The following is a 26,840-nucleotide window of genomic DNA, read 5'->3' on the forward strand; positions in this document are numbered from 1 at the left end:
AATTCCACCCCACTCCAACCTCATTCAATTGTTGTGCTGAATATTTAGGGATCTTTAACAACTAGTCCTATTAAGAATCACCACGGGATAACGTGTGAACGTATGCATGAAGAAATTATCTCTTTTTTGCATCTTGGACGGAAGAAAGTCAGTGTCAAATGACCATAGTATTGTCCCCATAGCTATAATATTGAATATAGGTATAGCTCTACAAACAAGGTGACGCACTCCTATCTTTAAAGCATGGCATAGCTACAACGGGACCCGTTGTAGGGGTCCCGCTGGCGCTGAATGAGTTAATAAATACCATAGAATATGTTCACTTCTCTAGGATTTTTCTCTCCCAAAACCGCATAGTGCACCTTTTAAAGGTTTACTTCACTTTAGTAGAACTTAAGGTTTCTGCAGTGTCATCTCTATGTACTGTAACTCTGTAAGCTAGTGACCACTGTTGTCTGCTGTCAACCCCACTATTCCTCCCAGGTGTCAGGCTCCTCATTCACTTCCATTCATTTTGGAGACCTAGTCTAAATACCATACTTCTGTATGTATAAGTATAAACAAAACTACTGCTGTGCAGATTTCACTAATACAATTGTGAGGCAAAGGTACGCATTTATTTTGGCATTTGATGTGTCTTTACTGATTTATTACCTTTGAAAAATAAAAGCAGATCCGGTCAGTTTGTTGTATAGGACGGAGTGCGCCGTGTATCCTTGCCTTGCATGGAATGTGTGGGGAGCGGTTACTGCTGCCTTGCTGGAAGAAATCACACTCCTGTGCAAAGCTGTCTCTACACCTCTATGTCACAGCCTCCTGAAGCACCTCTGCTAGAGGATCTGTACCAAACCAGGACAACCACGACCAAACCAGGACAACCACGACCAAACCAGGACAACCATGACCAAACCAGGACAACCACGACCAAATCAGGACAACCACGACCAAACCAGGACAACCATGACCAAACCAGGACAACCACGACCAAACCAGGACAACCACGACCAAACCAGGACAACCATGACCAAACCAGGACAACCACGACCAAATCAGGACAACCACGACCAAACCAGGACAACCACGACCAAACCAGGACAACCACGACCAAACCAGGACAACCATGACCAAACCAGGACAACCACCACAACCAAACCAGGACAACCACCACAACCAAACCAGGACAACCACGACCAAATCAGGACAACCACGACCAAACCAGGACAACCACGACCAAACCAGGACAACCACGACCAAACCAGGACAACCACGGACCAAACCAGGACAACCACGACCAAACCAGGACAACCACGACCAAATCAGGACAACCACGACCAAACCAGGACAACCACCACGACCAAACCAGGACAACCACGACCAAACCAGGACAACCACGACCAAACCAGGACAACCACGACCAAACCAGGACAACCACGACCAAACCAGGACAACCACGACCAAATCAGGACAACCACGACCAAATCAGGACAACCACGACCAAACCAGACAACCATGACCAAACCAGGACAACCACGACCAAACCAGGACAACCACGACCACACCAGGACAACCACGACCAAACCAGGACAACCACGACCAAATCAGGACAACCACGGACCAAACCAGGACAACCACGGACCAAACCAGGACTACCACGACCAAATCAGGACAACCACGGACCAAATCAGGACAACCACGACCAAATCAGGACAACCACGGACAAAACCAGGACAACCATGACCAAACCAGGACAACCACGACCAAATCAGGACAACCACGGACCAAACCAGGACAACCACGACCAAACCAGGACAACCATGACCAAATCAGGACAACCACGACCAAACCAGGACAACCACGACCAAATCAGGACAACCACGGACCAAACCAGGACAACCATGACCAAATCAGGACAACCACGGACCAAACCAGGACAACCACGACCAAATCAGGACAACCACGGACCAAACCAGGACAACCACGACCAAACCAGGACAACCACGACCAAATCAGGACAACCACGACCAAATCAGGACAACCACGACCAAACCAGGACAACCACGACCAAATCAGGACAACCATGACCAAACCAGGACAACCACGACCAAATCAGGACAAACACGACCAAATCAGTACAAAATGTGGCTCTAACCTTGAATTGGGTTTATACAGAGTATCACTAATAACCAAAAATTAAGCTTGCCTGAATATTTATGAGTTATGCAGTGATGTAGTTATTGTTTATTGTATATTTTGGATCCCCATTACTCTTCATCATGGTGAAGACTACTCTTCCTGGGGTCCAGACATACAAATATAACATTAAAAACATTATCCAGCACACAAATATCTAAAGTAAAAAGCATTACATAAAACTGTATAAACAAATCACAATACCCTTAACATCCACAGTATTATAAGATACAATATTACACATATTGCAAAATACACCATTACAAAGTGCATATTATAAAATACAAAATTTTGTATCCCAAAATTCAAATCAGTATACAAAGAATCTGTATTAAAATCAGTGTAGAATAGTATAGTTATCAGAAAAGGAAACAGACGGTCTGTAGTGCTATGTCTTTTCTGCATAAGGAACCCAGACCTTTATGGGTGTCTTTATAGGGAGGTGTAGTGGTGACGTCATTGCCGTTTTTCGTGTTCCACCCTCTGTCCAACGCAATGTGTTTCCCCATTGACCATTTCTAAATCGTCTCGTTTAAAACAAATAAAGCGTTAACATTGGCATGGTGTACCTTTCTGTGCTTATTCATCCACAATCTATAGCTCAACATGAAAATATTCGCAATTAATCATAAAAAAGAAATCGGCAAATTTTATTTTGTTAGTGATAGAAGGGAACTCGTTTTGTGCAAAAATGGAAAGCTTTTCAATTTGCGGCAGAATTGTTACAATAGCCGATAATCCATTTTCCCAATGATAAATCCCTATACGGGTGGAACAACCAGTGACGTCAGACTACACCTCCCTATAGCCGTGTCCACGGACACAGTGAATAAACAAGGCTGCACAGACGCCGTGACATTCAATTATTTAACTTCTTTTTCAACTCATTTTCAGCTCTTATTTATAAAAGAGACAAAAATATGGGAGAACAATATTTGAATATTATCTATTCAACATGGTAAGGAGAAATAATACAAGTATAGGTGGGTGGGAAGAACTATTCCAAATATTCTATGAAAACTACAAGTGAGAAATAATTCCTTTACTCATAATTTGTCAATTGTAACATTAGTTAAAATAATTACTTAAAAAAAACAAGTCCTACCTTTGACACGGAAAAATATATTACACCGAATAATATTGTGGGATAGTTTGTTTGTACTTTATATATTTAGACATGGTCCTCAGAACACAGTGGTTTGAGTGAATGAGGAGCCTGGGAGGACAGGGAGAGCAGTAGGGCTGACCCCCATTAGTCGAATAGTCGACTAATCGATCGAAAGGAGCCGTAGTCGACTGCCAACCTCTTAGTTGAATGCAAGCAATAAAAATATCAATAAAAAGATTATTATACTTTTCTTTTTTTATTCTTATTTTTTTATCATTCTTTCCAAAAGCAAAGAGGCCTAGAAGTGTGGTTAACGCTAATGGCACGCATACCAGAAGCTAACTGCCTAAGAAAACAGGCACAGAGGCACTGAAAGAGGATTTCACCCATCTAATGAACACACTAGACTAGACAAATATCAAGATGTATCCATCAGTGGACCAATTGCATGCTTTCGCAGAAGACAAGAAGCCTTCCGTCGACTCCTTCAGACATTAAGCACCCCCCACACAGCCCAAATGGAATGATACATTTTTTTTTCATATTCGACTAATATCGGCTAATTTCTGCGACTACAAGTCGACTATACAAATCCTTAGTCGGGGACAGCCCTGGAGAGCAAGGGCCTGGGAGGACAGGGAGAGCAGTCGTCACTAGCTCACAGATTACTTTCTTTTTTCTTCTTTTTTTTTGTATTATCTTTTTCCCCCTCCTTTTTCCGTTTTTCTCCCATCCCAATGTTAGTCGTTATGCCAATTCCCAAACCCCTTCCTGGTCGTTGTGCACTCTACCCCATACCGTCGGTCTGGGAGGGCGGAGACTATCACATGCTTCCTCCGATACATAGGAGACAGCCAGCAGCCTCTTTTCACCTGACAGCGAGAACTCTCACTGGGGAAGCGTAACGCGTGGGAGGTCACACTACCTCCCCCAATTCCCTCCCTCGCTGTGCAGGCGCCCTGACCGACCTGTAGGAGTCGCTGTTTACAACAACCAGATTACCACCCCACCGGCTTCCCACCCGTTGACACTGCCAATTGTGTCAGTATGACGACCGGCCAAGCCAGAGGCACCGCTGACAGCCGGATTCGATACCAGTGTCTCTGCGGTGGTAGAGAGGCGCTTAGTCCGCTGTGCTACCCGGCCACCGGTCACTAGCTTACTTGTAGATTACTTTATGTAGAGGTAAGACTGCTGGTTTTTGACAAGTTCTACTAAAGTGAAATATCCCTTTAACAAAAATAATGTAAATCAAAGACAACAGACATGTTGGTATGGACCCAGTGATAAATTAAGTGTTGGCAATGCACTTTCTCCTGTTACAGTAAGCTAATTAGAGTATACTGTAACGCCAGATATTGAGATATGTTTCATAATTGTCTCTGTTTTTCCACAGGAAGGTGTTGCCTCACGAGGCAGAGACCGCGGGAGCCATCATGGCCTTCTTCCTGTCCCTGGGCCTGGCGCTCGGAGCCTCTCTGTCTTTCCTCTTCCGCGCACTGGTCTAACAAGCCTCCGTCCAACTATTTAAGCTATAGTTGGGTAAACCATCACTACTCTAGTAAATCAGAACATGTTATCCTTGTGGTATGTATCCTTTATCCTTGTGATGTTGCTACACAGTAAATTTCGCAGAGTAAATTTTACTCAAACTGAGTACATTTTACTCAAACTTAAAAGTAAAGTTTGAGTAAAATGTACTCAGTTTGAGTCAAATGTACTCTGCGAAATTTACTGTGTAGCAGTCGAACTAAAGGTGTACTTGAAAACAATCCCAAAAAGAAGACCCGAACAAATTACAATATTTTTGTCAAATGATTTGAAAGAGAGAGTGGGTAGAAGGTGAAATAGGGAGGGTCACGTTTCAAGTTCAGCTCCTGGCTCGAGTTCACGGACCCCTCAGCAAACTACTCTGGTTAGGCAGCAACTGAGTGATGAGGTTCTGGGTTTAGAGGCAAAGTGAGGATGGACTGGCTCACAATGACCTTGCTGCACCGTTGACTTGCTACACCCCATCAAGGTGGCGACAGGGTTTCATCGAGCGAGAGTGACACTGCAACTAACAGCAACTGGTAACAGTATTCAACTAAAATAACAGGTCAAGGGATCAGGTGTGTCCAAAAGTATGAATGCCATCAACTCACATTATTATATAATATTTTATAAGCAGTAATAAAAATGTATGTACTGTACTGTATACATGTATAATAATATTAGTAGTAGTAGTATTATAGCTTAGATGTGTGTATCCATGCCTGATTACAATCAAACTTGTCATGATCCTCTGTCAAATGGCAAACAACAAATGGCAACTCACATTATTCCATGTGGAAACAAACTTAACATAGCGTAAATTCTCAAAGAGTGGCTGCAGCCATTATTTAGTTCAAGTTCAAATTCTTAGTTTGTCAAATACACAACAATACAGGAGGCATTGCAGGTAATGAGATTCTTGTGTTTCAAGCTCAGACTCAACAGAGCACAATTAAGAAACAATTAGGTAGTAGTAGTAATGGTAACAATAGGTAGTAGTAGTAGTAGTAGTAGTAGTAGTAGTAGTAGTAGTAGTAGTAGTAGTAGTAGTAGTAGTAGTAGTAGTAGTAGTAGTAGTAGTAGTAGTAGTAGTAGTAGTAGTAGTAGTAGTAGTAGTAGTAGTAGTAGTAACATCAAATAAAATATAAAAGAGGTCAGATAAAATAGTAAATTATTTACAAAAAGTGTCTTGCTTGTAGTGTATGTGCATGATAAGGTGTTAAAACACCAAGGTTGAGTGGGAGCTCGAAAGACTGTGACTAACTGTCGGCGCCATCTCACATCACCAGAGGGAACCAGGCCTATTTGAGACAGGCTATTATTAGGGCCATGTCATTATTTCTAACGTGTCCTTTTTTAGTAGTATATTTTATAATGATCATTTATCATTTATAATATTTTAGTACCAGAATGTTTCATCTATACGTGTTTATGGGTATACCTACTTGAATATAGCCTATACAGTAGCCTACTGTATTAATAGAATAACAAGACTAGACTAGCAAGTGCCAACCAGCCGTGTTGCCACTGACACCATTATTTGAGAACCACTGGTGGTTTATAGACTAACTAACTGTAACCGAGTGGATTTGAACCTGCGACCATAGGAACCACAGGTGGCCGCACTCACAAACTGAGCTAAAGGGTTATACCTGTTAGCAGGTGCTGGTTGACTGTAGTTTACACTAACCAGCTGAGCTAAAGGGTTAGACCTGTTAGCGGGTGCTGGTTGACTGTAGTTTACACTAACCAGCTGAGCTAAAGGGTTATACCTGTTAGCGGGTGCTGGTTGACTGTAGTTTACACTAACCAGCTGAGCTAAAGGGTCAGACCTGTTAGCGGGTGCTGGTTGACTGTAGTTTACACTAACCAGCTGAGCTAAAGGGTCAGACCTGTTAGCGGGTGCTGGTTGACTGTAGTTTACACTAACCAGCTGAGCTAAAGGGTCAGACCTGTTAGCAGGTGCTGGTTGACTGTAGTTTACACTAACCAGCTGAGCTAAAGGGTCAGACCTGTTAGCGGGTGCTGGTTGACTGTAGTTTACACTAACCAGCTGAGCTAAAGGGTCAGACCTGTTAGCGGGTGCTGGTTGACTGTAGTTCTGTATCGTTAGTGGCTTAGCTTGGCATCGCTACTGCACTATCTCGCGTACGTGCACGCGTACTGAATAAACCACAAATGTACCTCTAATACCAGTATTAGTCTGACCACACCCCTCATCAGCTTACCTTCATAAGCAGGTGTGTGGTCACCTGCTCTCCTCCTTCTCGCTTTCACCACAAGGAAGAGGTGCCTCGGTAGATCCCCACACTTGACACCATGATGGAAGAAATTGGATTAGGAACAGCTTGGGAAACAAGGATACGTTGACATCATATCTTTATTTTCTCTCTCACTATTTTCGAGAAAATACGGCGATATTGTCTTCGTACTGGAGTGTCTAGAAGATGATGATCATTCTACAAACCCTCCACCGGTTTTCGTATTGGGAGCACGCCGCTGCATGCTTCTCAACTGCAGTTCCTTGCTGTGTTTGTTGGGGTGAAACCTGTCAGGCCACAGCTGAACTGTCGGACATGCCGCTGTTGTGAGGAGCGGTGCGTTCCAGGTTGGGTGAGTAGTGTTTGCTGGCGGGCTCCACTTGTCTGTTAGTGCTATGGGGGCTACTTGACAAAGTTTATGGAAACCGGCCCCAGGCTAGGGTCCTTTGTTTAGCCGTCTAGGCGACAGAAGGCCTTGGTCTGGCGACCATTATAGTTTTAACTAGTGGGCCGCGACCATTGACACTGGTGATCCCTGTGTGTTCTGGACGAGTGGATTCTCTCTGTCACCGTGTTAAGACCCCATCTTTCATATCCAAATGAGAGTATTCCTTCACGAGGGGATATGTGCATGTAATGTGCGATAGCGGCAGATTCATGTTCAAAGTCAGCTATACAGGCCAGTTGGTACTGTGCTGATTCCGCCGGACGTGTTAATGTCACCGTTGTGAAGCGGTGTTGACGTCTTGTTTTCTCTTTTCTCTTAAAAAGTGAGGAGGGTTCAGAACGGCGGCCTGTCTGGGTGAGTGTTATGTCATTGTTTACATGTTCATAGCTTACGGTTAGCCGGTCGGTGGCCTGGCGCGGGGTAGCTTGGCTTCTCGCGCGCCGCCGGGAGCTCGCTCCTGATCGCGTGCGTCGTAGATCGGCGTCTCGCGAGCGGAAGCAATAGCACCCGAACGGTTGGAGCAGCCGTTAGCTTGATTCTATTCTGTTGAACGTGCTTTGATTTTAACATGTTTTACACTCTTGACCACGACGTCATCCTTGACAGGGGATGTTCGTCGACCCTGCCTGAGCCTAGACGGGGATTGCGTCAACAAAGAGGACTGTAGCGACTGGTGGAGCGGCGACGCTGCCCGGATCGAACAACACGGGACGGCTGTGTTCTACGGTGGCTTGTGACTGCACTTCGCTGATCTGCGTTCCGGGCAGGTACGGGGTTGGCCAGACCTCATAACACGTCTTCTGGTTTTACCTTGCTAAATGTATTGTGAATAACGGTGTTTTTTCCCAAAACGTGTGTTGTTGCAATGCATTTGAGATACGTTGCGGGTTGTGTGTGAGCTGTTTTTGTCACTGGCAGTTAGCTTCTCCGTGCAGGTCGTGATGTGTTGATCTGGTTGTTGTGTGAGAAACATCATGGTGTTTATGTGTACCGTGTACTCACTACTAAGGCAACTAACCTATGAAGCTATGCTTGGTGACGAGTGAGTAAAAGAATGTTCTTTCTCAGACTGTAATGACAATGAACAGTGAGTTCACACATTAACAGGTTTTCCTGTTTTAACTGGCCGTATTGAGGGTAAAATAGGAGGATTGTGTTTCCCCCCCCGGTTCCCTGGGGACTTTATCACCTCCTATCAGACATGTTGTGCATTAATTGTGTCTTTTGTGTGGTAGGGATACGATGTAACTCTCAGCTTGATTGCTGAGGTTGTGCTAAATCTGCTGGAGAAACTTATTTCCTAAAGGGAAATTGGTTTGGTTGCTGTCATGTGTGCTTAGCAAGGCCTGTGGTCGATACTAATCAAGAATGATGTATTCTCTCATTGTGAAAAAAACGGCGTTCCTCTGTTGAGTGTTTTTGCCATTTTTTGTAGGTGATGATGGGTTGTGTGTGTCATGTGACCTACAACTGGGTTGTACTGGCCACAGAAGCACATGTGTATGTTGGACCGGGGTTCTTAGAGCCCTCTCTATTCTGTGTTTTTCCTTAGTAAAAATCAGATAGCAGGTTAGCTCGTGCGCTGTGTGGAGCTGTGAAACGCTTCATAGAGCTGACTATGACTGTGTCATATTCTCTTTTTGTCGTTACGTCGTATCATGGGTGTGGGGTCGTAAAGGGGTGAACTGGTAACCTTTCCTCTCCCCATTGTTCTGTCGGTCAGGGGTACACCCCCTGTCCTTCAAGGTTCCCGTCACGTGGCGGTTCGGCACGTTACGGGGGGGGGGGGGGGGGGGGGGAGGGAGTTCCTGGTCCCACGGCCTGGTATATTGGGCGTGTGCACCGCAGGAATTCCCCCGCCATAGAGTACGTCACCGTGCGCGTCTCTGTTGGTAGGACTTCCGTGTGCTGTTCAGGTCCATGTGATGGATCTGTTTTCAGGGGGGGTGGTCAGGGCTCCTCCTCACCAAGCGCCTACTCAGGCCTTCTGTGAGTTCGGACTCCTTCTTCCATGTGAGGAAGCCTCCATCAGAGTACAGAGCCTTCCTCCTCAGATTGTCAAAGTGAGTGGACCCTCTAGAAGGGTCCTTTTCTATTGTATGTATATTCGATTCAATTCGTTTATTGAGTGTGTATGGGTTCGGTGCCTCTTCCCCGGAGGCCCTAAAACCAGTTTTTTACATGGCTCAAGGTGCAATATATTCTTTTCAATCTGTACAGCTCGCGTGGGAAGTCTCTCTGGGGATCCCCGTCTCTTTCCTATGGGAGGGTGGTGGGATGTAAAAATGTGAACATTTTTTACCCCGGCTGTGTAGACTGGGATACATACTGTTGATGCTTCCTTCTTTCTATTCCAGAAGTGTTGGAGTTAGGGAGTGTCACACCCCTCTTGTCGTTCCCCTGGGCGCCTTGGGGATTCAATGACAGGTCTAAATAGCCTGTTCATTGATGGGGGTGTGTCCCGACGCACGTATAGTGCTAGCTCGCTGTAAACAGGCGATTGACTGGCACGCCTTAGTTGCTTGTGGTTGAAACAGCGTTTTTATAAAGCAACTGAGATGGGGGTTTTTCCTCTTCCGGCGACCACATCCCATGACCTGGGTGGGTTGTCGACGGATTCTCGTTCATGTCTGGGGGATGATGACGGGATGGATCTGAACATATGTAGTGGGGTCTCACGCCCTTGGGGTGGGCCACCAGGCGCGGTTCGTCCCGACGTCTGGGTGGCGCCTTCTTTTCATGTTAAGATCAACACGCATATCTGCCCTTCTCCTGGAGTAGGCATGTCGGCGTGGTTAGGGCACGGGACTGGTTCTGGTCACGCTGGTCCAGATCAGTTGAACCCGTTGTCCGCCGGGGATGCAGATCTGCTGTTCTGGTACCCTGAGGGACTTGGGCTTTTTTCAGGGGGAAAAATGCCAGGTCGGTCTGGGTGTCACAGGGTTAAGCGCTATGGAGACCCTGGTTGGGTATGTTTTTACTCAGCACTGTCGTCATGGCTTACAGCCATGCCATTCTGTACGCGCTCGATCTCGTCGGATCTCGGCCGCTACACAGGTTGGTCCTGGTTAGTACTTGGTTGGGAGACCGCCGGGGAATACCAGGTACGGTGTGCTTAGGGGCTGGTTCTCCATTATTTTTCGCTCCTCTCTCACGCATGGCGAAGAGGGGCCTGTGGGGGTGGTTTTTTGACCTCCTCTGGTGACCCTGTGCTTCCCGTACCGCCAGGCCCGGTCCGAAGTGATGTTTGCGACCCGTAGGCCTGGGTTAACCCTTTTTGGAAACTGAAACACTTGTACTGCGGTATAGCCGGTGTATACCCGCAGGTGTGTTTTGGAGTTTTTTCTTGAGGGGTTATAGGAACAACCACCGCATTGGGTAACACCGAGGTGGTTGATTCCCTGGTGTGTTGGAGCAGTGTCAACTCCCGGGTTCACCGTTTGAGGGTGCCCCTGCACGTTCATGACGTCTGCCAATCGTGTCAGCCTTCTCTGCCTCGACCCCTCTGGGTGGGGGTTGTTAAATGGAGGCTTGGTCATGCAACACCGCCAGCTTACGCTCCTTCCGCCGGGGCGGCTGTGTTCAGCTGTCCCCTCTGGCGCCTGTCTCGTCCGCAGTCTCCAGGCTAGGGTTAACAGCCTGTTGCCTGGTTTTTCCCCGGTGCGCTGCCTGCTTCCGTTGGTTAACCTTTTTTGTGTGCTTACGGCCATGCTGACTGCCTATTCTGCAGGGTCAGTGTGCCAGGCGGTGTACTATTGGGGGGACGGGGCCCGCTCGGCTTACGGCCATACCGACCTGAACACGCCCGGTCTCGTCCGATCTCGGAAGCTGGGCAGGTTCTGGCCTGGTTGGTTCCGCCTGGGGATACCAGGTGCAGTAACTGAGGGGCCTTTGTCCGAATACGCTGGCGATGTGGGGGGCGGGGCACTACGTGCCCACCTGGTGGGGTCTTGATGCTGGCATCATGGACTTCTCCGGGCCCCCATTCCAGGGAGTCCAGTCCTTTTGGTGGGTCTGGGTCTTCCTTCGTGCTCCGCTGCTACGGCCTTGCCACGGGGTTGGGTTTGCCCTTGACCCCGTGATTCTGGGGGCAGTAACGAGGTTGTTCCTCCGTTCGTTCCCGGGTGGCATGCGGGTTGTGCGTGTGTGTAGTCGTGGGGTCAAGCCACGGTCTGCTCACCCTGTGCGTTGAGTTGCTTGAGTGCCTCTTCGCACGGTCGGGTCCGTCGCCCTCCCGTGACGTCCCTAATAGGGGGGCTACCCTCCATTAGGGGGGGTCGGGGGGGCTCGGCCCTCCCTGTTCTGATGGTTTTGGGGGGCTGTCAGCGGGGTGTATTTGTCAGCCAAGTGGCTCCGCTTGGCCTCCCTTGTGCAGTAGCGATGCCAAGCTAAGCCACTAACGATACAGAACGTTAGGTTATGACTATAACCAAGTTCTGTTAGTTAGGGGCGATGCTTGGCATCGGACGCCGCTGCAGCCCTTGTCCTCACCTTGTGGTGAAAGCTTGGGAAGGAGGAGAGCAGGTGACCACACACCTGCTTATGAAGGTAAGCTGATGAGGGGTGTGGTCAGACTAATACTGGTATTAGAGGTACATTTGTGGTTTATTCAGTACGCGTGCACGTACGCGAGATAGTGCAGTAGCGATGCCAAGCATCGCCCCTAACTAACAGAACTTGGTTATAGTCATAACCTAACGTTTACACTAACCAGCTGAGCTAAAGGGTCAGACCTGTTAGCAGGTGCTGGTTGACTGTCGTTTACACTAACCAGCTGAGCTAAAGGGTCAGACCTGTTAGCAGGTGCTGGTTGACTGTAGTTTACACTAACCAGCTGAGCTAAAGGGTCAGACCTGTTAACAGGTGCTGGTTGACTGTAGTATACACTAACCAGCTGAGCTAAAGAGTCTGACCTGTTAACAGGTGCTGGTTGACTGTAGTATACACTAACCAGCTGAGCTAAAGAGTCTGACCTGTTAGCAGGTGCTGGTTGACTGTAGTTTACACTAACCAGCTGAGCTAAAGGGTCAGACCTGTTAGCAGGTGCTGGTTGACTGTAGTTTACACTAACCAGCTGAGCTAAAGGATCAGACCTGTTAGCAAGTGCTGGTTGACTGTAGTTTACACTAACCAGCTGAACTAAATGGTCAGACTTGTTAGCAGGTGCTGGTTGACTGTAGTTTACACTAACCAGCTGAGCTAAAGGGTCAGACCTGTTAGCAGGTGCTGGTTGACTGAGACCGACTCGTTAGTAGTTTACATAACTGACCCAAAAGAGCTAGCATGAGATCTGCTGGTACAATCTGACACCAGATCCTTGTTGTGACATATACAATGATAAATATGGAACATTAAGTGGCACAATGTTTCTTTAATCAAGGCTTAATCAAGTGGAGCCTTGTGTCTGTGCCTGAGAGCATACTCTGGCCATGCTAACGTAAGCGCACTCTGGCCATGCTAACGTAAGCGCACTCTGGCCATGCTAACGCAAGCGCACTCTGGCCATGCTAACGTAAGCGCACTCTGGCCATGCTAACTAAGCGTTAACTAGCAAGTCTAACAATTTACATCATTGTCAGCTTGTCCCAAATGCGCCCCCTGAAGCTCCAGAATGTACTGTACAGATGCCTTCATTTAGGACAGATCTTTCAGTGTAATATTATGTAACATCAGCTCTGAAAATGCTATGTTATATATAAGCTAGCAAATGGTTTGTTTTAAGACTGCTGTCACCGCTGTTCTTGGGGGTCCCAGTGGTTCGTGTGCGATACTCTGGCCTTTACTTTTTTTTTTTGCCTAAGCAGGCATGCACCCCTGGCTATTAAATCCCACCACTATTTGACAAGTGACTTTTATTTGAGAATTTATGGTATAAACCTCTAAATGTGTCAGAATTTCAGCTAAAATGTAGCTTCAGCAGCACCATTGGTGTGAGATCATTGAAACTGCCCAGGGTTGTTATCTGATGACTGACGATCATGTGAATATTGAATTGTGAATGTGTTGAATGTGTTTCTAGCCAGCCAGCCTGCCGATTTAGTCTTTCAACTGACTTTGTGACACGCTATCTAGAAAGGGATATACAGTATTGGCCCAGTGGTTCTGTTTCAGTCAGCCCCCCAACAGGAAGCCAACAAAACAAGTATAGCCTACACTGCTGAATTTGGATAGATTATTAGGGACACATTAAAAAAAAATCGGTCAAAAAATAAAGGCTGCATATACAAAAATGGCCATAAACTTTCTCTCAAGGTTTCTGGTAGAGCAGACCTCTTATTCAGTGAACCTTAATGTCCAAATTAATGGAAAGAAAAACTATTTTTTTCTCCCTCCATCCCTGCAACTCTCCCGGGCCTGCCAAGGGGGTGCCTGAACCTTTCAGAACCACTGTATTAGCCTTTGAAATTCATAAATATTTTATAAAATAAAAGATCTTTGTTCTGTTTCTTTTCTTTGTTATCAGGACAATGAGCTAGCTAAACAGTTTGGTCTATAGATGTATTATTTATTTAGTTTAGGGACATTGACATTAGCTAGCATCTTTATCGTGAAGTCCAACTCCTGGAAATGAAGAGAGAACAGCAGAAGTGGGCGGGGCCTATAAGGTGAATACACAGCTGTTCTTTAATTAAAGGAATGCGCCAACATTTTGGGAAATAAATAAACCGCTTCACAGAATCAACGGCGAACAGATAAACAATTAATGTAGATCAGCTTCTAATGTAGACCCAGCTTTGAATGGAGACCGGCCTTTCTTTTTTATTAATGCGAAAACCACAACCAGCCAGTAAAATGGACAGGCTTTCAATTTAGGTTTTTCATTCGGCTAATGTGCAGCTGGATCTCTCTCTACTGAACGCACAGAGAGGAAACTGGTCTGACTCGGGGGAAGACGGCAAATAAGTGAATTTCCCAAAATGTTGGCGTGTTCCTTCAAGGTGAAGTCTTGGGCTTTTGAAGTTGGTCTCAGATTAAATAATGGAGAACACAGAATGTTTGGTTTCGTACAAAATGTTCCTTGTATCATGACATTGTAAATGTAATACTCAGTATAATTTTCATATTAAGTATATCTTGTGAATATAGCACATACAAATGTGGAAATTCTAATAAAACATACATTTGAACAACAATAAACAAATGGAAGTGATTAACTTGTTTATATATATATATAATAAGCATTGCACATACCTGTAAATATGCTTGCTAGCTGCCATATCTTCTGACTGGAGACTGAATGCTTTGTGTGATGTAGTCAGGACTCAGGGGTGTAAAGTACTTGAGTAATTGTACTTCGTTACAATACTTAAGTACTGTTTTTTTGGGATTTGTACTTTACTCAAGTATTATTAGGTTTGGCGGCTGGGTGGCGCAGCGGACAGCGTTGCCTCCGGCTTGGGCCGGCCGTCATACTAACTCATTTGGCAGAGTTAGCGGGTGGGAAGTCGAAGGGTGGTAGTCTGGTCGTACAGTGACTCCTACAGGTCGGTTGGGGGACGCCTGCACAGCAGAGACAGGAAATGCGGGGGGCAGTGTGAGACGTTACACCTCGCCAAATGAGAGTCCGCGCTGGCAGGTGAAAATATGTGACAGGCTGCCTCCTCGTGTATCGGAGGGGACATGTGATGCAAGGCTTCTATCCTCCCTACAACCGGCCAGTGGGGGGCATATGCGAGCAACGTTCAAGACAGGGGAGGGAGAATTGGCACGAGAGGTCAATTGGGATGAGGAGAAAAATCACAGAAAAAGGAGGAGAAAAAAGTAGATTAAAAAAAAAAGTATTATTAGGTTTGTATACTTGTACTTTTACTCAATTACATTTCAGAGGGGGGGAAAATAATTTTTTTTTCTCCTTGCATTTAAAATGCATACCTACAAAGTACAAATCTCGCCAATCAAATCGCCATTAATGGAAAATGAACCAGCCCATATGCCAGATACCCATGCTGATTGGTCCTTGTGCAAGACTAGAAAGCGGGGTGCTTTGATGTAGTATTACACTACCCTTCTGACTGGACACAGTGAATGCTCTGTGTGTGATGTAGTATTACACTACCCTTCTGACTGGACACAGTGAATGCTCTGTGTGTGTGATGTAGTATTACACTACCCTTCTGACTGGACACAGTGAATGCTCTGTGTGTGTGATGTAGTATTACACTACCCTTCTGACTGGACACAGTGAATGCTCTGTGTGTGATGTAGTATTACACTACCCTTCTGACTGGACACAGTGAATGCTCTGTGTGTGTGATGTAGTATTACACTACCCTTCTGACTGGACACAGTGAATGCTCTGTGTGTGATGTAGTATTACACTACCCTTCTGACTGGACACAGTGAATGCTCTGTGTGTGTGATGTAGTATTACACTACCCTTCTGACTGGACACAGTGAATGCTCTGTGTGTGTGATGTAGTATTACACTACCCTTCTGACTGGACACAGTGAATGCTCTGTGTGTGTGATGTAGTATTACACTACCCTTCTGACTGGACACAGTGAACGCATCGCTCCATCGTCTTGTGTCTAATATGGAGAAGTTGAGCCTTGTTCCCTTAATGTTATCTATCTATTTTTTGCTCGTTAATATTTACATAACCTTTTTTTTTTATAAAATAATCCTTCATATGATGTTGAGCCTTAGGCCTATTGCCACTGATATAAATGGTGAATGGCTGCTTTTTTATATATCGCTTTTATCCAAAGCGCTTTACAATTTGTTCCTCACATTTTTACCCATTCACTCACACATTCACACGCCAACCTGCTCATCGGGAGCAATTAGGGGTTAAGTGTCTTGCTCAAAGACACATCGACACGCTGCCCGGGAGGAGCGGGAATCGAACCGGGAACCTCCAGGATTGCCAGACGACTGATCTACCTCCTGAACCACTGTCGCCCCACGATATGACTGACTACTATTAAACTGAGCAGTGTCCTCAGACCCACTCCTATCCGAGCTCCAGGAGGGTCATCAAGGAGAAGCCGCCTATTCTCGGTCCTCGCTCCACAACGGTGGAACAAACTTCCCACCACAGTCAGGACAGCCGAAACCTGACCAATCTTTCGCCATTGACTAAAACACACTTCTTCAATCAATATCTGAAATGGGGGGAAAAAATTAAACACTAACCTTCTTACTGTCTTCTACTATCATGCACTCTTCCTACTATACTAATTATGTCTTTACTACTATGCACTCAACACTGCAGCACCCGAGTTTCAGCACTGTTTTGATGAACATTGTTACCCTTCCTGCTGACTTGTCGTACAGAACTTGTAAGTCCCTTTGGATAAAAGCGTTCTGCTAAATGACTAAATGTAAATGATTGAGGTCGACTTCTTTCTTGTGACCTAATGAGATGGGTGTAGTGATTATTATTCTTATAATAATAATAATAATAATAATAATAATAATAATAATAATAATAATAATAATAATAATAATAATAATAATAATAATAATAATAATAATAATAATAATAATAATAATAATAATAATAATAATAATAATAATAATAATAATAATAATAATAATAATACTTTATTTGTTTAGCACCTTTCATACAAAAAGTGCAGCTCAAAGTGCTTCACATCAGTAAAAAAAGACAGGCATAAAATGACATAAAACATATTATTAATTGATTACAAACATGTAAAATTAGCATCTAACATCCCAATAGGCCTCTCTGTTTTATGACCATATCAAAAGGTCTAGATGAGCCATGGTGTCCTACTCAATCAACCCTGCACTAACCAAAACAGTTCCTACATGAAACTGCTCTGTGGATTATCTTCAGTAATCGGGTCAGGATTTCTGGAAAGAGACATTGCTCTGGAGTTTTTCAAATGTATTTTTTGCCGCTTTGAGTGCCACAAATGGACAAATCTCGGCAGATATCTCCAAAACTAGACAAATCACACCTAAACTATCTGGATGGACAGATAGTACTCCAGGTAAGAGGAAATGTATGAATGTATGAATGAATGCATGAATGAATGAATGAATGAATGAATGAATGAATGAATGAATGAATGAATGAAAACTTTATTTAACAGATTGCAGAATGATTACAATACAGTACGGCTCATTACACACAATTGTTAAAGGGGATGCAGACCAGAGAAAGACGTTTGTCTTGTTTATGTAACAGATCGCTTCGGACATGCCCCGAGTGGGAGTTGAACCCTAGTCTCCCGCGTGACGGGCGGCATCACAGACCACTATACCAAGAGGTGAATTCACTTCTTAGTAATGGGTCTGGACGCCTCTGGGGAGTGAGTTTACCTGCAGTACCGCTGCCGTCCACAGTCACTTCACAACACTGTCCATCATGACTGTAGGATAGACACACGGCACTCCGTTACATTTACATCAGGGTCCCCCATTTTCAATTCATAGTGACATTTATGTATGATTATTATTATTTGGGGGGAGGGTGAACTGCCCCTTTATTGGGTCACGCTAACGCAAACTGTGAAATACACAAATGTGTGCATGTCAACAGCAAACAGATCTAGTGATCATGAGGCTAAAGTGGTCTAATCACATTAGGAGGACTTCTGTCTAATGACTGGTGGTGGGGGGTTTGCTTGGGACTACTTTGTCTCCACCTAGTGTCTGTGTGTAGAAGTGCAGCAGTGGAAATACCACGACGGGGGGGCTTCCAGCACCAATCACCCGTTGTTTCTATTCCCGGAGCCGCGCGTCCGTCCATTTTCCTACTATTACCGCTATTCAGAAAGAGATATTCTGCACATTCGACACGTTGTTGACAAGTTAACTTTCAATCGGACTCTATACAACATCTGTTTATTCTGCTTTTCGGGAGAGAGGACGTCAATTCGCGTGGTCCTGCTCGCCGAGGAGGCCGATGGCAGTTGGGATCAACGCGGTGGATTTACAGCAGGGATTTAGGGGATCGCCCTTTGGATCAAGACGAGGAGAGACGCCGACAGCGGATCCGCTTGAAGTGACAGGTAAACGGCTTTATTTCTCACCGCGGAGGACAACAGTGTTTTATTATTATGGGCTGGTGTTCGGAATAATAGTGTCGCAGGCAGGCAGCGCGCACTGCAGTCGTCCTGCAGAACTGTATTGATATGAGTGTGGGAGGTTAGTGAAGCCACAGTCACTTGCTCCTCAATAGGAAACCAACCTAGATTCACCCTGAAAGCCCGGTTCTAACCGAACCGCTCGTTATACAAGAATCACAGAGACATTTCAAAGGTGCTCACGGTTGCACGAGGGTTTCGGACAGAGATACGTGATGGTTTGAAAGCTCGGCGTTGCTAATAAACATTTTAAATATATTTTATAAACTAGTCAACTGCATTATTTCCGGCGTTGCGTGCATGATGCGCATGCGCTGTGATCACACCAGGCAGCCAACGCCGGAAATAAAGCAGTTTTGAGCAGTTTATAAAAAAAAAATTTAAAATGTTTTAGCAACGCCGAGCTTTCAAACCATCCCGTATCTCTGTCCGAAACCCTTGTGCAACTGTGAGCACCTTTGTAATTTCGCTGTGATTCTTGTGTAACGAACGGTTCGGTTCAGAACCAGCCCTTCAGGGTAAATCTAGGTTGGTTTCCTATTGAGGAGCAAGTGACTGTGGATTCACTCGGTGCACCAGTCACGAAAGGGGCTAAGTGGAGGTTATAATAATAATAATAATAATAATAATAATAATAATAATAATAATAATAATAATAATATTAATATTAATATTAATATTAATATTAATAATAATTATTATTGTGTCGCGCCGTGAGTTGAGCGGCGTTACCCCGAGAATTCACCGCTTCAGAATTTAGCCCAAGATCGCTTCTTCTTGCAGCAACAACAACAGACCTCCAGGATCAGATTCAGACCGAGGAGGAGGAGGACTGCGTCATTCATTCATAATAACATGTCAGGACTGCAGCGTCATCCATTCATAATCATACACAACATGTCAGTGAATAATAATGTGCATAATGTGCACAGCAGCGCCACTGACGCGGTGCGTGCGTGCTGTGCGTGCTGTGCGTGGCCGAGAGGACAGCATGTCTGTGTTCCACGCGGTGTCTCTCCTCCATATAGACTGCAGCATTACAGGCTCGGTGAGCTGTTGACCTCTGTGACCTTCAGTCAGTCACTCAGTAAATAACAATAAGCTACCTGTCAGCCAGCCTGCAACCCGTGCACAGAACATGCAGTGACTCATCTCATGGAAGCAATGTTGTACACACACGCACGCAATAGGCTCGCCTCCTGACTATACAGTATGTTGGGTATTTGAGCAGATTTGTGCCTATATATGTTGGGTATTTGAGTAGATATGTGCCTATGATATATGTTGGGTATTTGAGCAGATTTGTGCCTATAATGAGATTTGTGCCTATATATGTTGGGTATTTGAGCAGATTTGTGCCTAATATGATATGTTCGGGTATTTGAGCAGATTTGTGCCTAATATGATATATGTTCGGGTATTTGAGCAGATTTGTGCCTAATATGATATATGTTCGGGTATTTGAGCAGATTTGTGCCTAATATGATATATGTTCGGGTATTTGAGCAGATTTGTGCCTATATATGATATATGTTCGGGTATTTGAGCAGATTTGTGCCTATATATGATATATGTTCGGGTATTTGAGCAGATTTGTGCCTGGAATATGATATATGTTCGGGTATTTGAGCAGATTTGTGCCTGGGATATGATATATCTAGCCTATAGGTTGTATGTTATTGCTAATTTAATCCACTGGGTATATGAGTTGCCTATATGAATTGCAATGCAAATAAGTTTGACTTTGGCAGGGCTGCTATACTGTTCTATTACAAATCGACACGTTATCATTTTTGTATTGCATCATCAGGTTGCATCTGCCCGGTGGCATCAGGTTGTATCTGCCCGGTGGGGGCCGCATCATAAACACGGTGAATCACGACTGGCTGCGTTATCGTGGATGGCTGAAAAGAGGTCAGTGGTGATGATGATGATGACGTCCATGTCCTGTGTGCTTTAGCGGCTGTATATGCTTAGTGTGTAAGTGAAGTAGCAACTGCATTGCCCTGAAATGGACTGGTTAGCGTTACAAAAGAGATTCCTTTATATGGTGGTGATGAAGACTCATCATTTCCCAGTTGAATCCAGGGTTGGTTAATGGTTATGGAAAGTGTCTGGATGTCTGGGAGAGAACAGACCTCCCCCCACCGCCATTAAAGCTGTAGCGGGCAACTAATGACAAGTTAGCAAGAGTGAGTTCACCTGCCCAAGTGCTGCATCACTTTTCCACAGACTCTCACAGAGGCACCAGACACTAACATTTGATTGGTTATTGATGCAGGGAGCTGTGTCGCCCCTTTCGTGACTGTGATGCACCGAGTGGATCCACAGTCACTTCCCAGCCCATAGCCAACCAACGTGCAGAAATGCAGAAGAAGAGACGAAGCGAACGCTGCCTCTGTGATGTTTACACGTTTATAAAAAATATTAAAATGTTTATTATTAGCAACGCCGAGCTTTCCAACCATCACTTATTATCTCTGTGCGAAACCCTCGGGGCAACTGTGAGCACCTTTGAAATGTCTCTGTGATACTCGTATAACGAGTGGTTCGGGCAGAACCAGTCCTTCATGGTCAACATAGGTTGGTTGGCTACGGGCTACTAGGAAGTGACTGTGGATTCACTCGGTGCATCACAGTCTCGAAAGGGGCTAGGAGCTGTGGTTTCTAGGTGTGTTTGGCTCGTCAGGTGGTGTTCCTGAGGTTGTATCGGAAAACTATCAGAGGAAATATTTTTCTATTTTTCTTGTCTTAATTCAGCGTTAAAGCTGCGTGTGCTTCTGTGCCCGCGGGCTTGACAAGTGACGCAGGGCTCGCTCTGTTTCTGCCGCCGGCCGAGGGAACTCACTCTCGCTAAGGCCTAACAAAATTAATAGTTGGTTTCAGGTTGGTTGTCAGTTTGGCCATGGGTAGGTAGGGAATTTATTTTATTTAATTTTTTTATTTTATTCTTTCCCATGGCGACTATGGATAGGGAATTTCTTTATTTAATTAAAATGTTCACAACAACATGGATGCATGTACTCTGCCAGCATGTTTAATATCCATAATACTAAATGTTTGACTAAGATTTCTATGAAACTTTATTCTTTAAAAAAAAAAAAAAAAAAAAACGGATTTTTTTTTTTTTTTTTTTTAAACTCATAAAATATATTGGGTCGCACCTAAATCGGCAGGGTCGGTCGGCAACCTGAAACCAACTATTATTTTTGTTAGGCCTAATTTATCTGAAGTTGCCTACAGCAGCTTTAACCCTTTCACTACCACACTACTACAGAAGGTTAACCCTGTCACTACCACACTACAGACGGTGAAAGGGACTACAGATGGAAAACTAGCTCATTAGCTAATTCTGTCACATTTACATTTTTCAAGTTTCAAGTTTGTTTATTAATTGTCACAATAAAATACACATACTTTATGGTTGAAATGCTTGGTTCTAGCTGAGCCCATGAGAGTGTGCTTCATAGAGTAAAAAAGAAAGTAAGTAAAGAGGAATATAGTATACATATACAATACAATATACAATCTAAAGTACAACTTTCATTGATGTGAAAACTGAAGACGTTGATGCGCACTGTCCCTGCGGGTAAGCAAATACACTTTAGTCAATTAAAGTTAACCAGTGCCTCATTGATTAGATAAGGAGAAACGAGATAACTGGGAGGGGGGGGGGGGGGGGGGGGGGGGGGGCATAGCATTACCATCCCATTTAAACATGATATTTTCTCTAAATATCTACAAAGTTGAGTGGACTGTTCTCCGAATGAAAGCTATTATTGATTATTGATGATTTGAAACCACGAGGCAGTGTTGCCATGCATCGACTGTCTGGGAGGGAACTCTGGTTCCCCATTGGGAGGATATTTAAATATGCAATTTTTATGTGATCAGAGTAATTCTTTCTCTCGTGAATTTGTGATGATGCTACAACAGACTGGTTTAGATGTGTCATTGGTTACATCCCGTGTCCTTCTGGGCAAGACGTTCCAGCTTCATTCGGGCGGAATTACTTTGTGATCAAGGTGGGATTAACTGTTTATTTTCAGAAGGCATCGCCTTACAACACATTTCAGGGTTTTCCATTATGTCTTTTTCATTTGCTCATGACGGATGTATACATTTTAAAGAGTAGCTGTTTAAATCTGTGCACATGTGGTGTCAACTATTTCCCTCTTATCTCTTTGAGAGATAAATTATGTAATTTTTTTTATTTGTTTGCATACTATGAGGCTATGGTAATCTCTCAGTGTTGTGCGCGGGCTGAACGAACACCCAGCACTTTGCGCCAAATTATATTCTGGAAGGCAGGGGGTGAACTTGGGGAGTTTTGAATTAAATTCTGCACACACAAAAAAAGTTCTGCGCGTGCGTTCCCGTTAGTGGTTAACGTACCGGTGCATTCATTCGGTACATAGTGCGTACTGAACCGAAGGTCCAGTACTGAACCGGTTCGGTACGGATATGTGTAAGTTACACCCTTACTACATACTGTACCCACCAAGCCCTTTTACAACAGACTGGTGTTTACAGACTGGTGTTTACAAACGGACTGGTGTTTACAGACTGGTGTTTACAGACTGACTGGTGTTTACAAACAGACTGGTGTTTACAGACTGGTGTTTACAGACTGACTGGTGTTTACAAACAGACTGGTGTTTACAGACTGGTGTTTACAGACTGACTGGTGTTTACAAACAGACTGGTGTTTACAGACTGGTGTTTACTGACTGACTGGTGTTTTCAGACTGACTGGTGTTTACAGACTGACTGGTGTTTTCAGACTGGTGTTTACAGACTGACTGGTGTTACAGACTGACTGGTGTTTACAGACTGACTGGTGTTTACAACAGACTGGTGTTTACAGACTGACTGGTGTTTACAACAGACTGGTGTTTACAGACTGACTGGTGTTTACAGACTGACTGGTGTTTACAGACTGACTGGTGTCTACAGACTGACTGGTGTTTTCAGACTGATGTTTACAGACTGACTGGTGTTTTCAGACTGATGTTTACAGACTGACTGGTGTTTACAGACTGACTGGTGTTTACAGACTGGTGTTTACAGACTGACTGATGTTTACAGACTGACTGGTGTTTACAACAGACTGGTGTTTACAGACTGACTGGTGTTTACAGACTGACTGGTGTTTACAGACTGACTGGTGTTTTCAGACTGATGTTTACAGACTGACTGGTGTTTACAGACTGACTGGTGTTTACAACAGACTGGTGTTTACAGACTGACTGGTGTTTACAGACTGACTGGTGTTTTCAGACTGTAGCACTCTGAGATTCTCACGAATGGAGAGCGCGGTACAAATTGAATCCATTAATGGACAGAGTTCCAGAGTTCCCTCCCAGACAGTCGATGTATGGCAACACTGCCTCGTGGTTTCAAATCAATAATCAATAATAGCTTTCATTCGGAGAACAGTCCACTCAACTTTGTAGATATTTAGAGAAAATATCATGTTTAAATGGGATGGTAATGCTATGCCCCCCCCCCCCCCCCCTCCCAGTTATCTCGTTTCTCCTTATCTAATCAATGAGGCACTGGTTAACTTTAATTGACTAAAGTGTATTTGCTTACCCGCAGGGACAGTGCGCATCAACTTCTTCAGTTTTCACATCAATGAAAGGTTGTACTTTAGATTGTATATTGTATTGTATATGTATACTATATTCCTCTTTACTTACTTTCTTTTTTACTCTATGAAGCACACTCTCATGTGGACAGGGTGAGCAGCTTCAAGTACCTGGGGGTCCACATCTCAGAGGATCTGACATGGTCAACACACATAGACACAGTAGTAAAGAAAGCGAAGCAGCGCCTCTACCACCTGAGACAGTTAAGGAAGTTCAGAGTATCGGGGAAGATACTCCAGTCCTTCTACTCAGGAGCTGTAGAGAGCATCTTGACCGGAAACATCACTGCCTGGTATGGGAACAGCACGGCACAGGACAAGAAGGCCCTACAGAGAGTGGTGCGCTCAGCCGAGCGTACCACGGGTATTGCGCTACCTCCCCTGCAGGCTCTATACAACAAGAGGTGCAAATCCAGAGCCTGCAGGATAATGAAAGACCCCCACCACCCCAATAACAGCCTGTTCCAGCTGCTGAGGTCAGGCAGACGCCTGCGAACCCCAGCTACTAGGACGGAGAGGCTTAGGCTAAGCTTCTTCCCCCAGGCCATCAGAGCCTTGAACAATGAACATTGAGAGACACAGAAACTGAACTATCCACACACAAGCACACACTAGCACATACACGACACGCACGCTGAGCACGCTCACACACTAGCAGCCACTTTAACACTCATGCCGCACACATGCACACTTATGGCCAGAGGAAAGGCCACTTTAAAGTAGTATAACATCAGGAACAGTGTATTGCACTACTAAAGCTACCTAGCATGTCCATTATGCTCTGTAAATACTATGTACAGATACCGAGATGGCACACCATGTACCTGTTTATTGCACTGTTGTTTTTTATTGGATTCTATTATATGTTGTACCACTGTATTTTTATTGGACTCTATTATATGTTGTACCACTGTATTGCACATCGTCGCGGGCAAGACCAGCCGCATTTCATTGTATACCTGTATGCCGTGACAATTAAAACTCTTGACTTGACTTGACTTGACTATTATTATTATTATTATTATTATTATTACTGGTGTTTACAGACTGACTGGTGTTTACAGACTGGTGTTTACAGACTGACTGGTGTTTACAGACAGACTGGGCCCTATTCCCCGTACCTGGTTCAACTAAGTCGATCAAAAGTCCCATTATCCAGATTCAATTAACCTGATGTTTGAATCCGCGCTTTCCCTGTTCCTCGAAGGTGGATTCAGTCTCGTTAATTCAAACCAGACTTGATGCTCAGGATCAGTGCGCGCGGCCGCCTCAGTTGAAAAGACAGCAGATGTCGATCGCAGAAATCCTCATTTTCTAACGGCATTGATTGATTGATTGATTTAAAACTTTATTAACATATTGCAGAATGGGTACAATACAGTACGGCTCAATAGCCTCGCCGACAAGTTAAATGCATAATCTATAGGCTAATGTTAAGTCCCTCATTACCCCAATCAGATTATATTTCTTTAAATGTGCCTGCTGGCAGTAGGCTTAATGGAATGAATAATCGAATGAGATCTATTGCTAGTGAAAATAATTAGTTAAACTCTTTCAGAATAAGTAGATACAAACAAGCCCAAAGAGTATCTAATTGATAAGAATTAATAGATGCTTATGAGGATATCTGCACTGTATGCGCTCGGCTTAGGTAACATGTACTTTATAATACAATTTTCAAGGCGCGACCCCCGAAATAACAGAGAGGCTTGGAGCCGGCTATACAGTTTCACTATTAATCAGGTTTTAATCTGTTTCGGACATAATCCATATGCATTGAATTGATTAACCTTTGGTTTATACCAGTGACGCATGTTCATCATCAGATAACAGTGCTTGAACAGATAAATGCATTTTCTCAAATGCATTAATGTGACGTCAACGGCTCATTCAATTGCTCAAATCCGTCAAACAGCGCATCTCATCAGACATTTTAATCCCAGTTACAATATCACAATAACGTGTGAGTGATGATACAATTCAACAATCCTCAGATTCCTCGTAATTCATAATCCACAAAGACCACAATCCACGCATAGACACTTCAATTTTATGCTTGAATGAAACACAATCCGGGCGCTCCGTTAAGCAAATATACAGCGGAGAATATATGAAACTAATCAGAGCCAAACGGCCGATAGGTTTCATTCATTAAAAATATCCCCGCGGGATTCACATTTGCAATGCGCCGTTATTAAAATAACCACATGCAGTGTGTATCGCGACTCCGAGCGCCGTATATGACGTGCATTATTTTATTTAGGACAAAGTAAATCTATAGGCTGAATATGATTTATTATCAGCATTTAGTTCTATTATTATACATTTCAAAAGCCCCCTCTAGGAAAACGAAGCACAAAAACATAATTTAGAATGGTATAATGCAGATCTACACTGTGGTAATTATTTCAGGAAGCGAGCTGGCACTTCTTTGCGAGGGTGTGGCCATGGTTCATCCAGCTAACTGAACTTAACCCTGCTCCGGACCAGGTTCAAACTTTCTGATCTGTTACCATAGCGATTTAGAAAATCCGACTTCGGGGAACGGAAATGTCTGGCTTAAGTCAAACTATGCTGAAAATTATCCGGCTA

At 44.4% G+C, this 26,840-nt stretch overlaps 1 protein-coding gene across 1 annotated transcript in view; it reads left to right on the forward strand.

Annotated features, from left to right (window-relative positions):
* The window catches only part of LOC311232006 (equilibrative nucleoside transporter 1-like), a gene marked incomplete at its 3' end in the record, with an annotated part of 86,407 nt that extends 81,601 nt beyond the window's left edge, over nt 1-4,806 (forward strand). The window contains exon 13 of the mRNA XM_084318663.1: nt 4,695-4,806. Within this exon, the coding sequence (XP_084174789.1) occupies nt 4,695-4,806 (112 nt within the window). The remainder of the gene's footprint in view (nt 1-4,694) is intronic.
* Nucleotides 4,807-26,840: the final 22,034 nt, after the last annotated feature.

This window comes from Notolepis coatsorum (genome assembly GCF_963971535.1).
Source record: "Notolepis coatsorum genome assembly, chromosome: 7".
NCBI classification, from domain to species: domain Eukaryota; kingdom Metazoa; phylum Chordata; class Actinopteri; order Aulopiformes; family Paralepididae; genus Notolepis; species Notolepis coatsorum.